Genomic DNA, 13,697 nt, shown 5'->3' on the forward strand with positions numbered 1-13,697 from the left:
CTGTCGCATAGCCTAGCCGACCACACAATGAGGTTCTTCTCGCGGCTGCACCTCTGTGCGGCTCTTGCCATTCTCATGATCTTGTACTTCACCTGGGTACATTCCGCCAACTTCGAAGACACCGTCCACACCGTATGGCGCGGTAACGCGCACCGCATAGTAGTCTTCGGCAACGATTGGTCCGACACAGGAAGCTACCGCGTCTCTTCGCCTGTGCTATCTGCAGTGGTAGCCCGCGACGCAGATCGAGGCGACCTATGGGTAGAAACGCTATGCAAAGAGGTTCGTCAGAGTCATGCCCTCATACAAAAACACAGTCTAACACACTCCAGCTCGCATGTGACACGATTGACAATTTCGCCCACTCCAAGCCAGCCGCGGCTGCACACATCGGATCGCTAGTCGACGCAAACGTCCACACGGAAACGAAAGGCGCGGGAAGCAACGAGACAACCGTCACGTCGTTTGACTTCAAGACACAAATGGAACAGTACGTCGCCTACGACAAGGGGCGACGAGTCATCCCCGAACGCCTGCGGAAAGGAGACGAATGGACTTTCTTCACCGTCTTCTTCGGCTTGTGGGATTTGCTCGAATACTCTACGTTGGAGAAGCCTGTGGCCATGTCCGCGGTGGATAAGAGCATCGAGTCGCTCTTCCACAGTCTCGACATCCTGGCTGAACACGCAGCCCACCCGCCCAACATCGTCATACCCAAAATGATCGACGCCTCCTTCCTCCCGCAATTCCAGTCACAAAAGAAAGCCATGCGGGAAGCTGACTTTGCGGTGACTCAGCACCGAATGGTGTTTTTATGGTCATACTGGAACACAGTCTTACTTCGCAAGGCTTCCGAATGGAAGAATGGCAATATCTACATGCCTCTCCCGAATGATATCATCATGAATGAAGTCCGCGCCAAACAACTGCACTCGCGACAGATTTCTGATGCGACTGGTGTGGGGGCTCAGGCACCGCTTTTCGAACACGTCGATACGCCGTGTTTGGATGCTGTAAGGGGGAGTGGGTTGGTTAAGTGCTCTGCGCCGACTCAGCACTTATTTTGGTAAGTTCATAAGCCGTATCCTCGATCATTCGATACATCTACCGTTTTTACGCTATACGCAGCTCAGTCGCTGCGTAGCACCAAGCTCCTTTCAAGCCACAAGCCACAGGCACAGCACAAACGCTTTGTCTCTGTTTCAAGCTAACGGGGTGATGTGATAGGGATAATATCCAGCTCAGTGGTCCGGCTCATGAGCTTATTGGAAAACATGCCGCAAACTTGGTGCGCGGCAATCGGAGTATTAATGCTGTGCGTGAAAAGAATGAGGAAGAGAAGAAGCAGGAAGAGGAGCGAGCGCAGTTTAACCTCAAGTTTCCTCCGGGGTATTAGCACAAGACACTGTCTAGAACTCGGCCGAGACTGAACGGAGCTTCCTGCTTCCTGCTTCCCCGCGACACGGACACGGACACAGGAAAGAGGGACGGATCGGAAGAGGACGAGGGAGCGAGCTTTGACCTCAAGTTTCTTACTGGATACTATCACAGGTCATTAAGAAAGTGACTGAGACCTCGCCAACAGAACGAAGTTTCCCTCGGGTCGTCAGCACAAGTTATCAAAGACACTGTTTGGAACTTGGCCATGGCTGAGAAGAGCTTCGTAGAACTACCTGGTCACCCGCGACACGGGGCAAAGTGCGCCTCGCCACCACCAGGACGGCATATAGCCGCAAGGAGCAGTATGACTGCATCATCTCGAGACTGGGCCATAGTCGTTGTTATGAAAGAGGGTGCTGTAGCGTTGGACAGGACCGGGGAAGTGGAGAGGGTGGAGGGGAGGCGGAAATCTCTGAGGTCTATTGCCTCCCTGGCTCGCACTCGTCTTCTGATGCTTTGACTGCAAACATCATCAGTCAAAATAGGGGAGGGTATCGTCTACAGCTTCGCTGTTGAGCTGAGCCACAGCCGTTGCGGTGCGGCACACTGCGATGCGGGAAGGTGTTGCATTGTTGGCGCCCCTTGCATAAGCCGCGCATCAAAGTACCACTCCAATGACGAAGGCGAGACAAGACCAAGCCCTGGTCTGAGACAAAGCCCCGACTCTTATTTGCATAGCTGGCACAGGAATGTAATGTCTCGCGGTTGGTGGAAGCTCGTCTTGGCACGCTCCCGAAGTAGTAGAACAAAGAAACCGCCAGCGCAGATCGGCTGCATATGACTGGAACAATCATTTTACTGGATCACGGCTGCTACCATCGTCAAAGCGTCAAAGATCCAACTTCAGCTCCCGGATAATGCATTCAAAGATACGGACATGTTGTTAATAGTTCGTTACCAACGCGGCTGTTCCCTCCCTTCGTGTCCGACCGAGGACAATGAACCGCGCCTTCTTCCATCGGAGTCATTAGGTCAGCTGCCGCGTCTCTAGAAATCGAAAATGCTAGCCAGTCGAGTGTTGCCACCAATTGTTTGGACTTTGACTCCTTCTCCCCATTCTCCGCCTGTCGCTACCTTCTTTCACGTGCCGAGGCGGTACGTCAAGACAAACATGCAGATTGGTGATACCTCTCCAGTGTCTCCAATGGACGATGCGAAGCCTTCGAGGAACTTGCGCAAGAGCAGTCGGATCAACGAGACGCGCCCAGCCTCCACATCTAATCCTACCGCTGAGCATACTAAGAGGGACGAGCCGCCAGCCTCTCCTGCTTTGTCGTCGCCGAGGACTACAAGGAAAAGACCTTCGCCGCTGATTGAGATTGACGGGGCCGACGACTTGATCAGCCCATCTGACGATAAACCTCCCCCAAGTGCTTCGTCCGCTACAGCTGGCGGCGAGCCAGACTTCTCAGGTCATGTTTGCTTGTGTCAGCCAGAGCCGAAAATACCGCGTCCGCGAAATGGTAAGTCGATATTATCTTCCTTTGTCTTGGATGTACGTCACTTTCCTAATCGGAGCATTTGACTTGGATTTGACTCAGAACAAAGACACCCATCATTGTTTGCGGTCATTCTTGCGCAGCCTGCTGACCATTGCCTTGTAGCTTTTATCCTTTATCGACAGCACCACCAGCAGGCCATTACCGCTCGTAATCCGGGTCTCAACAATCCTGACATCTCAAAGATTATCGGTGAACAGTGGAAGGCTGAGGGTGAAGAGCAAAAGAAGGTTTGGCAGGACCTTGCGCAGGTCAGTAGCCCTTAAAACCTCACCCTTTATTGTCTTTGTTAACATGGGTTTAGGAAGAGAAAGCTAGGCACCAAGAACAATACCCCGACTACCGCTATCAGCCGCGTCGTCTTGGCAAACCTGGGTCGTCACCATTGAACCCCACTGGCCAGCATACGACAGTCGACAAGTACCGTTGTCACAAGTGTGGTGGCCGCAGTCTGAGAACACCTACCAGTCCTTTCCTCGACGCCTCCGGCACCCCAACTCTGCCGCCTCCTAACATCTCGGAAGGCCTCACGCCAACAACTCGTTACCTACCCGTGATGAGTAACCTTAGCCTTGAGTCGCCCGGTCATCGCCGAGGCCCCATTCCACCAAGCCTCAGTAATATTCAGCTCAATCCGACTATGCGTGGAGACACGATGATGTATAGCCCTTTGACGCCGAACAAGAAGCGCCGCTTCGACCAAGGGCCTCCGCCAACGAGTAACGGTCGTAGACCAGAGGGATCGCATAACGGCCCGATCCAGCAATACGCCGTCTATCGACGCGAGTCTTTGCCGCCCATCCATGTGACGCCACATAGTGCGACAATGCCTCCTCCACGAACCCCTCGCGAGATGCGCCATCAGTCAATGGTTGAGCTAGGATCTCTACAGTCCGATGGCAGTCCCAAGAGCGTAGAGGAAGTTCTCAGTGCTTTCCCATACCCCAACAAGATCAAACTCCTCGGACGTATAACGCCTCCCTATCAATATAAAGAGCCCGGTTCCGCCAGCCCATCCTACCGCGCCAACCGCGGCGCCATCATCGCCATCGAAGGCGACGACCCAGCCGCCGTCAAAGAACTCACAGAATGGCTCAACGAATACCTCATCAAGCAAAAAGAATACAGCCCTCAGATCGCGGAGCCACCGCAAGCCCCCACCGACAACGCTGACAAAGAAGTCACATTCGAAGACTACCTCGACCTAATCAAAGAATGGCACGCCAAAAGCAAAGAAATGATCAAATACATCACCACAACACCCACCTCCTCCACAGACACCCCGTCATCCAACAACAGCGACACAATCATCGTCTCCACAAAAGACACCCGCAAAGACTCCGCCACACCCCCCGACTCCCCCTCTCACTCCCTCTCCTCCATCCCCACCATCAAACCCGTAATCCTGCTCCCAACCTTCCAACTCGCCGCCTCCATCGCCTACGCCTCCCGCATTCCCATTCAAGACGCCTACAGCCCAACCGACCACTGGCAGTGGATGGCGACGCTGTGGCGCGGCACCGTAGGTCCTGATCTTACGTTGTATGTTAAGAGCTTCGATCCGAAAGAGGGGCAGGTGGGAATGAAACCGGAGATGGATGAGGGGGTTAGGTGTTTGAGTGTTTGGAAGGCGTGTGGACCTGGAGGCAGGTTTGCGGATGCGGATTTGAGGAGGGTGGGGTTTGAGGTGGGTGAATGGGTTAAAGGATGATTGAGGTGATTAAGATCGGGTGGAAGAGAGGTTGGCGGATGAATTTCTTTCTTTTCTTGGTTTCCCTTTTTTCTTCTTTCCTCTTCTTTCTTGCGGGGAGAGGCCTTTCTTGGTCATGGGGTTATAGGTTGGTATGGCATGGTGCTGTTACGGTCTTTACATTTGAGGTAGATCATGATGATAGAATCTCTGGTTTATAGATAAAGAAATGGTACATACCTTCATGACATGAGAGATGATGAGATGTTGCAAGTAAAAGTAGGACGCAGGCAAGCAGTCAAGCATGTTGTGACATATACACACTCATTTAATTCATATTTACAACGAAGTGCTGCACCAATCATAGGTACCAACCAATTTTCCCTCCGTCCTCTTCGCATACACACCACGTCTAAGCAGTAAGCTTGCTCTTGATGAAGGCAAGAGCCTGGCTACCGTAGATGCTGACATACTGCTGGTGGTGGTTGGCGTCGTTTCCGTTGCAGCAGTACGGGTCCTGGGAGTCGCAGTAGCTCTGGATGATGCTGGTGCTGGCGGGCGAGCAGGAGAATCCTGAAGGGCGAGCGGCGAACTGAGAGTAGCTTTTAGTAAGAGTAACTGTGGATGAGAGGGTGGTGGACTTACGCCTTGGGCCTTGCAAGTACCGACGTTGTAGGGAAGACCGTTGCGGTTGTGGGGGTCGCCCATGAAGATTGCGGCCTTGACGGCTGCCAGGGCGGTGCCGGTCAATGTGGAACCTGCGCCGCCGCAGACGGCGTTGTCCATGATCTGACCTCCCTGCGGACCGTTAGTACTTGGCGTTCTTGGGTTTCATGGCACCTTTCATACCTGAGAGTATCCGATAAGGACGATCTGGGTGTCTGGGCACTTTTGGTTGTAGGCAGTCACAGCCTTGACAACAGCCGCAGTTCCCTGAGAAGCAGAGTTGTCGTAGGAAATGCCTCCACAGGCAGATCCTCCACCGCAAGCTGGGTATACGATGGCCTCGGATCCTGCACCGGGGTAGGCGCTCTTGACGGAGTTTACGAGACCAGCGGCGGTACCGTAGCCATTGCTCTGGGGCAGGGTGGTCTCACGAGCTCCGAAGATGTAGACCTTGGGGCAACTCTGGCGTTCGGAGAGCTCAACGGGACCGGCGGCGGCGAGACCGGCAAAGAGAGCTGTTGCTGCGGCGAACTTCATGTTGACGTTTGGATAAGTGGGTACTTTGCTTCGGATGGAGATGAGATGTCAAGGGAGTGTGATGATCAAGTCTGGGCAACGGGAGATGTGTTTATAAAGACCAGTTTCACCTGGCCATAGTAGCAGTCCTTTAGGCAGAATCAGTCTGCCTCGACTATACCTCTTAGCGTGGCGGTGGGGTACAGGATACTGGTTTGCGTTCTCCTGGTGCACAGATGGTCCTTTCATCCGTCCTCGCAATTTATCTGAGCAAGTCACGCCGTCCTGTGACGAAGATCCGACAGGGATTATTGCCGTAGCTCCACGTCCATTTCATGCAGAACCAAGCCGAGCTCGTCTGGGGTACATATGAATCCCAGTGTCTTCGGGGGAAAAGCGAGCAAGCGAGCGAGTAGAAAGGTGCAACGTATAGCACCTTCGGCACATCGCGCGCTGGATTGATGGATGGCGTTACGGCCGCGTGGTCAGATGGTGTACCGGCGTGGAGCCGAACCGTTCTGGCTAAAAGGCAGCTCTCGAAAAAGCTTGGGTTGGCACCTTGGGAATCCGGGGTAAAAGGCTTGTTTCTCGGAGCCTCAGCGCTAACATGGCGTACCTGAGGTTGGAAGAAGCATAGCCTCCGGATGTGCGTAAAGAGTGCCAATGTTGTGTATAGGGTCAAGAACGTCGATAGTAGCGAGGTGGCACTCACCGCCCCTCCCTAATTCTGCCGGTGCTCTTGGATTACTCAACATCATTGAAAGGAGACAAGGCCGTTCTAGTGCAACTTGAAGGCGAGTTCAATGGCGGTCTGATTGAGCGTAGCGACTACCGGTTCTCCTGATAATGAAACAAATATAGGGTGGGTCTGTCCGACCGCCGCGTTTCCGTCACTGGTAGGCCTATCACTAGTCAGTGCAAATGCATGTGTCGCTCGAAAGTACGCACTCGGCATGCACATAAGATAGCTCTGCAGGGAGAGGATTTATGACTTGGCTAGACATGAGTCTGCGCGAAGACGGAGGTTCCACGTGGGAAGGTACAGTTGTGTGATGACGTCATCACTGTGTTCTCGCGACTGGCTCCGTCATTACACTATACTAGATAGATGATGCATCGTGAATCGCTGCGGACCTGTACTCGACTGCCACCCACGACTTTGATCGAATACATCGGCATCAAACCAACACATTCGCGAATTTTTACCTCCGCGACTCAGTTCCAAAGATGGTGTTGCCGCTTCAAAAGAGCACACAGTGCTACAAAGTAGCGCATCATCTACCAACCTCTGCAGGCGGACAGCAAATGTTTTCAAATCTCATGTTGAAGATTACAAAGATTCGATAAGCTATTGAACCCTGTCTGTATTGGGCAGGCCTGCGAGCTCTGTGCAATGGGAGCTTTTAGAAAGAGTGCGGGGCACGTCATCGTGTGGCACAGTCAGAGTGCAAGTCCTGACCTCGCATTTGAAGCGCATATCACCTCTCATTCACTTCGAGATCTTACGGCTGGACGCCCCATATCTCACCATGTCACTACAAGACGAGACTGTCGAGAACGTTCCGGATCCGACTTGCGAGAAGAATGATACAACGAATCCCACTGTCGGAGCCGAGACGCGACTCGATATGATCAAGAGCTGGATTAACACCTGCAATCAGCACCATGACTCTCCCTGCGTCATACCCAAAGCAGAAGCAACCGCGTGGCCTACGTGGCTCATCGATACTGTGAACGCTTGCATAGTTGAGGGCGAAATTACCGACCGATATCTTACACTGAGCTACGTGTGGGGCGGAGTACAGACAGTGCAGTTGTCTTCAAGTAACATTGGTCTTTTGAGGCAGCAAGGAAGCCTCATAGAGGTAGAATCCACCCTACCCAGAACAATACGGGAAGCTTTGCAGGTCACACGATTGCTCGAAGAACGGTACATCTTCGTTGACCAGCTTTGTATCGTCCAGGACGATCAGCAACATAAGAAGGTCGAAATTGAGAACATGGCGGAGATATATGCGAACTCTTACCTTACTCTTGTCGCTACCACGGGCGCTACGGCGGACTTTGGCCTGGTGGATCGCCCCGATCAATGGATACATCAGTCTCTCCGTAGCGTAAATTGGCCGGAGCGTAGTCGTTATAATGAAATGAGGTATCTAGGCTTGAAGCAAACGTGGAGTTTCCGAGGATGGTAAGTAAACTTTCGTGTATCACACAGCAGGGAAGTCTTTATACTAACGGTTGTCGTGTTCGATCTCAGGACCCATCAGGAACGTAACAATGCGGGACGTATCTTATACTTCTTCAAATTTGTAAAAGAAAATGTCGAATGTGGGGAGAAGCATGATCCCGACCTCGTATCGTGGTCATGTCACCGAACTCGATGGCTTGACAAAAAGGGTATACTAACAACTGGATCTGACCAACATCCCATTGCAACTGAAGAATTACTTCCGGGCCCGACTACCTGGCCGGACTTTGAAAAATATGCGGCAGAAGTCAGGGATTACGTACCTAGACATTTCACCTATGATTCTGACGTCGTACCGGCATTTGCCGGTACTGCTGCCTCATTTGCAAAGGTCTTCCCTGGCGGTTTCTTATTCGGCCTCCCCGTTCTGTTCTTTGATCTCGCACTTCTGTGGACGTTCCATGCAGTTGCAGCAAGAAGAATCGGATCTGCAGATCTCGAGGAGAGTACTGGGCCACCGAGCTGGTCTTGGATGACCTGGCGTGGGAACTTGTCCGTTCCTATTTTTTGGTGGGGTAACACGCGCTCCCTGATAAAGAGACAGGATGGCGACGAGGGTATTCTTATTTGTCCACTTGTTCAGTGGTACTATAGCGGCATAGGAGGAGCTCGGATCGCGATCAAGAACGAGTATCACAAGTACATACATTTCGCTCGAGACAGTGAAAGTATCCCACCTCTGGGTTGGAGTCGAACTATGCCTTCTTCTAGCAAGTATAGTTCTGATATGCAAAGAAACTACGATTACGAAACACCTGGAGCTCCTGGACTCAAGTTTCGTTTCCCGATCCCACTCGTGGATACATCGCATAAACCCATAACGCTACCGATGCCGACGTCGAATATAATCACATGCCAAACCGAGCGTGCGTACTTTCTTGTAGCTTGGCAGGGGAAGGGCGTCAACGACGGACTGGGTGAAACGGTAGGGATATATGACGTCAAGGGGTCTGTAGTGGGCAGGATGTGGAAATCCGGAGATGCACCTGTACCGACGACAGCGGATCTGAGGGTCGAACTGATTGCGATATCTACCGGCCTTGCAGGAAACAGGAATGAGTGTTATGAGAGATTGTATCGGGGTAAACCTTACACGGAAAATCGAGATGATGACGATGTACGAGAGTTCTACAATCTTCTTTGGATTGAGTGGACAGACGGTATCGCCTACAGAAAAGCCGTCGGTCAAATCGATAAAGAAGCATGGGAAGCAGCTGATCGGGAACTCATCGAAGTCAAACTCGGATGAGAGGGTGCGTTCTTGATGTTATTGTAGCCCCGCCTACGTTCTTATATCAGCTCACACTAGAGCACACCCTCGCTTTCAACAACACATTGCTCATCTCAACATGCTCTCCCCACTCATCCCCGTACTTGACCAAACCCGGGAACGCACAGAACAGAAATCTGCGATCTACATCCATATCAGCACCATCTTCCACAGCGGTATCAACGTCGTTAACAGCTTCCATCGTGCGGTCATCGAACTGCATACTCGCATCTTGACAGCGGAAGAAGAGCAACTGGTAGCGTGCCTTTTGCAGAGCCAGTGTACGTTGCAGACTCACAGCGTCCTTCAATATCCCGGTGAGTGTTGACTGAGTGGATGGTGAAAGGCTCACGGACGTGAGGGTGAAAAGTATGTGGCTGATCTCTCCGGCAAGTCCGTGTAGTGAGGCTTCTCTTTCGGTATCGACGTCTCGCTTCGCTTCGCTGCGTTCAAGTATCTGCACCGTAGCGCGCACCCATTCCCGATATGTGATACCAAGGTGCCGTGTGTGCTCAACGAGCGGCCGCAGCGCCCCAAACGGCCCTGTGCTAGGTAGGCCAAACACCACAGGAGCATCGAAGATCTGCATGAGCGAATTCGATACAATAGCCTGATACAGCGCAAGCTTATCCGTACTCCGAATGTTAACACTGTATAGCGGATTCAACGCGCTGAGAACCTCCTCCGTCTCCTTTGGAAGGCTGTCGAGATTCAACTTCGATCGCCTGAAGTTCGACACAGTCCATTCGCGCACGCGGTTCGCAAGTTGTGAGAAAGATTCTGCGAGCTCGCTATCCGTGATTTGTGAATCCATACGCGTGAGCGAAGATATGCTTGACTTCAGTGCCAGAAGCTGCTGAAGCCTCTCTTGTGATTCCTTCTCGGCGGCGTGGAGGCGCAGTCGTAGGTCGTCTGCTTCACCGTTCGACTGTGGTCGCTCGAGGCGGTTTTGATGTGTTTTGTCGTGCGACGCGAGCCGCTGTTCGAGCTGTACCGGTGGGACTGTATCCGCATTCGAAGCCGACTGAGCGAGTTGCGCCCTCAGATCCTCGATCGCGTCTTGATCTGCCTCCCTGAATTGTCTCAATCTTGATAGCTCCTCCCTGGCCAAGTTCTGTTCCTCCTTTGCAATTGCCAGCGCTCGTTCCAGATCCACGATTCGGTGTGCCATGCGCGCGTCTACGACATCATCGCCCGGTGACGCCATTTCCGACTTGCTGTAAAGCTCATTGCTAGGCCCTGAAGGTGCAGTGTCTCTCTCGAGATCTACCGCACCTTCGCTTTTGCGCTTCAGCATATCATTGAAGGGGTGTCGGCGCCGGTGTACTTCGTCTTTCCTCGCATTGGGAGCGGCTACGGCGGCTTTCGGTGGAGTGACGACGTTGTTCGCGGACGTCTTTGTTGATCTCGAGATGAGTCTGGTACTACGCTTCACGCTGAGGCGGTGGGTAGATTCTGGGTATATTAATACATGTTAAGACCGTGCGGTTGAAGTGCTGAGGCTTGCCAGAACTCTTTCGTTCGGTCATGGTTGGGACCGGGCGCGTTCCGACCTAAGGGCGCATCGGAACCAACTTCAAAGCGGGCGTCAAAGACCCAAACCTCCACACCCCTCTCGAGGAATATCACCATCGGATGGCTTCACGTGGAACGACACGAGTGTGCCTGGGCGAGCTGAATGCTGCAGCCTTGCGCGAGCTGACGATCACCAACCAGGGCCCGCAGCTGGGCGACTCCTACAGCAGTGGGTAGCGCGCGCCGTCCCTAGGCTTCGACATCACACCGCGCAAGGTTTCCGCCGGTGCCTGAATCATTCGCATGTCCTTCAGGCAGACATACTCATGACATCGACGTCCTCCCCGTATCCACGTCCACGCCCATGATACTCTTGTGCTTTTCGTAGGATTCAGCCCCGCGGTCCGACCCACGCGACAGCCACGCGATCTGCCGAAGCCGGCATTGTAAACAACAAAGCCAAAACACCGAAGAATGGCCATGAACCACACGTTTCCCAATCGAGGAAGTAGCATTCCGTATACTTTCAATCCGGGGAGCAATGCGACAATCGACATAGGCAGCGTACCTGAAGTGGGTAGTACCACGAAGGACAGGTTGGTCGTCGGTGTCGACTTTGGAACCACCTACAGCGGTTGGTAGCAACTATTCCACGATATGCGACCGATACGATTGGACGCTGAAGCTCGATAGGTGTGGCTGCCGTTTACAGTGCGACCCCTGACGACATTGACATCATCAAGACGTGGCCTGGCGGGAACGGTATGTTGTACTTGGGGTGACCAAATACGCATCCACGAACTGACATGTACGCGCAGGTATCACGTCCGACAAAGTCCCCACCGAAATCGGTTACAGCGAACCACCCTCCCGTAATGGCTCAGTCTCCTCGCTCGATGCGCCCGCGAAACCTGCGCAGAACATAAAATGGGGGTTCCAATTCAAGCCAGAGGAGACGCGTCTCCGCTGTATAAAGCTGTTCCTCGATAGGAATCAGAAGCTGCCGCATTTCGTATCGCCACTCGAAACCGCCGCGCAACTGCGCAAGTTCGAAAAGACGGTCATGGAAGCAGTCTCGGACTATCTGTCGCAGATATACAAACATACAATGGAGACTTTGACAAAGAGATACGGAGAGACATTCATCAGCTTGACCAAGGTTGAGTTTGTCTTGACAGTACCTGCTGTGTGGTCAGACTCGGCGAAGGATGCGACGCTGAAGGCTGCGGAGAAAGCTGGTATGGGCAACAGGCACGAGCTGAAGCTTATATCAGAACCGGAGGCTGCGGCTGTGTATACTCTAAAGGCGATACAACCGAACCATCTGAAGATTGGCGACAACTTCGTTGTCTGCGATGCTGGTGGCGGTACTGTCGACTTGATAGCCTACAAGATCACCCAATTGCATCCTCTCCGCGTCGAGGAATCGGCAGTTGGGACTGGCGGTCTCTGCGGTTCGACTTTTATCAACTATCGCTTCGAGGAACATGTGAAGCAGCGCATCGGTGCAGAACGCTACAACTGGATGCGCGAGAAGAAGATGAAGACTTGGAACATGGGGTTGAAGTACTTTGAGGAGTTCGTCAAGCGCAACTTCAATGAGGAGGAACACAATGAGGTCAACATACCCTTTCCGGGTTTACCGGACGACGAGGAAGCGGGGCTCGACTCTGGGTTCCTTGTCATGAGTGCGGAGCAAGTCAAGGAACTATTCGATCCGGTAGTCCAAGAAGTCATAGATCTGGTGGAAGGTCAAGTCCACAGCATAAGAGCAAAGGGAGGTCTGGTGTGCGGTATCGTCCTGGTGGGAGGCTTCGGGCAGAGCAATTACCTCTACGGTCGGATGAAGTCTCACTTCAATAGCGCACCTCCACCTCCCTATACCGAAAGACCAACGCATGCGGTCGCATTGAATGCGTCTCAGGCAGTCGAGATATATCACCCGATACATGCGTGGACAGCAGTCGTGCGAGGCGCAGTACTGCGCGGGCTAGAAGGTAACATGGTCATTAGCAGAAGAAGTCGCTGGCACTATGGCACGAGCTACGCGACGGTATTCGATGAGGCGAAGCATCCCATATCCGATCGGTACTGGAGTCCGCTCTGGGAACGATGGATGGTGTCCGACCGTATGCAATGGCACATCGCAAAGGTACACACTCCTCTCTCACCATTTCCATCATGTAGCTCAACATACTAACCTCCCACACAGGGCGCACAAGTCTCCGAAAACAGACCTATATCCTTCCACTACACGCGCAACTTCCGGCCCGGCCAATCTCTCATCGTAGAAGACGACCTCATAGCCTGTGACGCGGACACGGCGCCCGACTCCTTCAAGAAGGGTCTTATCAATGTTTGCACACTTACCACGGACTTGAACACGGTGCCGAAGAGCTTGTTTACGCGATTGACGACGACGAAGGGAGTGGAGTTTGATAATCTGGACTTTACGCTCGATATGCGGTGTGAGAGTGCGGGATTAGTGTTTGAATTGAAAGTGGATGGGGTGAGGTATGGAGGTGTTAGTGCGAAGTTCCATTGAGGAAGGGAGGAAGAGAGGTGGTGGACGGCTGAGATGGAGACGGGATACGGTGAGACCTATGTAGACTCGAAACAACAAGAACTTGGGTAGAGTCGAAATGAAAGGCTTATCAAGAGCCTGCAAAAATTTGTTGACGAGGAGTCTGTGAGTGTAGTGAGCATGTTAGTATGTCTTTTGGTTGAGTGTTGGTCAATACAACGGATAGTCGAAGCGGATGTTATGCCAGGGCAGCCGACAGAGGAACCTGCACTTGGATTCTCGGCTGCCGATTCTGCCGATTTCTCGCATACCAAGCGATCTGTATC

General features: G+C 52.7%; 5 protein-coding genes across 5 annotated transcripts; 3 read left to right on the forward strand and 2 right to left on the reverse strand.

Annotated features, from left to right (window-relative positions):
* Positions 1-27: 27 nt before the first annotated feature.
* J4E93_005748 (uncharacterized protein) lies at positions 28-1,396 on the forward strand (the record flags this gene model as incomplete). The annotated part of the gene is made up of 3 exons (XM_049343668.1): positions 28-282; positions 333-1,066; positions 1,228-1,396. 3 exons carry the CDS (start codon positions 28-30, stop codon positions 1,394-1,396), a joined length of 1,158 nt encoding a protein of 385 aa, XP_049198901.1.
* A 1,188-nt stretch (positions 1,397-2,584) lies between these two features.
* On the forward strand, positions 2,585-4,650 carry J4E93_005749 (uncharacterized protein; the record flags this gene model as incomplete). The annotated part of the gene is made up of 3 exons (XM_049343669.1): positions 2,585-2,903; positions 3,045-3,190; positions 3,244-4,650. The coding sequence occupies 3 exons, from the start codon at positions 2,585-2,587 to the stop codon at positions 4,648-4,650; spliced, it is 1,872 nt and encodes a 623-aa protein (XP_049198902.1).
* A 391-nt stretch (positions 4,651-5,041) lies between these two features.
* J4E93_005750 (uncharacterized protein) lies at positions 5,042-5,832 on the reverse strand (the record flags this gene model as incomplete). The annotated part of the gene is made up of 3 exons (XM_049343670.1): positions 5,042-5,221; positions 5,275-5,427; positions 5,479-5,832. 3 exons carry the CDS (start codon positions 5,830-5,832, stop codon positions 5,042-5,044), a joined length of 687 nt encoding a protein of 228 aa, XP_049198903.1.
* A 3,525-nt stretch (positions 5,833-9,357) lies between these two features.
* J4E93_005751 (uncharacterized protein) lies at positions 9,358-10,629 on the reverse strand (the record flags this gene model as incomplete). Its single annotated transcript, XM_049343671.1, has 1 exon — positions 9,358-10,629. The coding sequence occupies one exon, from the start codon at positions 10,627-10,629 to the stop codon at positions 9,358-9,360; it is 1,272 nt and encodes a 423-aa protein (XP_049198904.1).
* A 692-nt stretch (positions 10,630-11,321) lies between these two features.
* Positions 11,322-13,392, forward strand: J4E93_005752 (uncharacterized protein; the record flags this gene model as incomplete). Its single annotated transcript, XM_049343672.1, has 4 exons — positions 11,322-11,481; positions 11,541-11,609; positions 11,666-12,999; positions 13,060-13,392. The coding sequence occupies 4 exons, from the start codon at positions 11,322-11,324 to the stop codon at positions 13,390-13,392; spliced, it is 1,896 nt and encodes a 631-aa protein (XP_049198905.1).
* Positions 13,393-13,697: the final 305 nt, after the last annotated feature.

Source organism: Alternaria ventricosa, assembly GCF_023758065.1.
Source record: "Alternaria ventricosa strain BMP 2768 chromosome Unknown scaffold_9, whole genome shotgun sequence".
NCBI lineage: Eukaryota > Fungi > Ascomycota > Dothideomycetes > Pleosporales > Pleosporaceae > Alternaria > Alternaria ventricosa.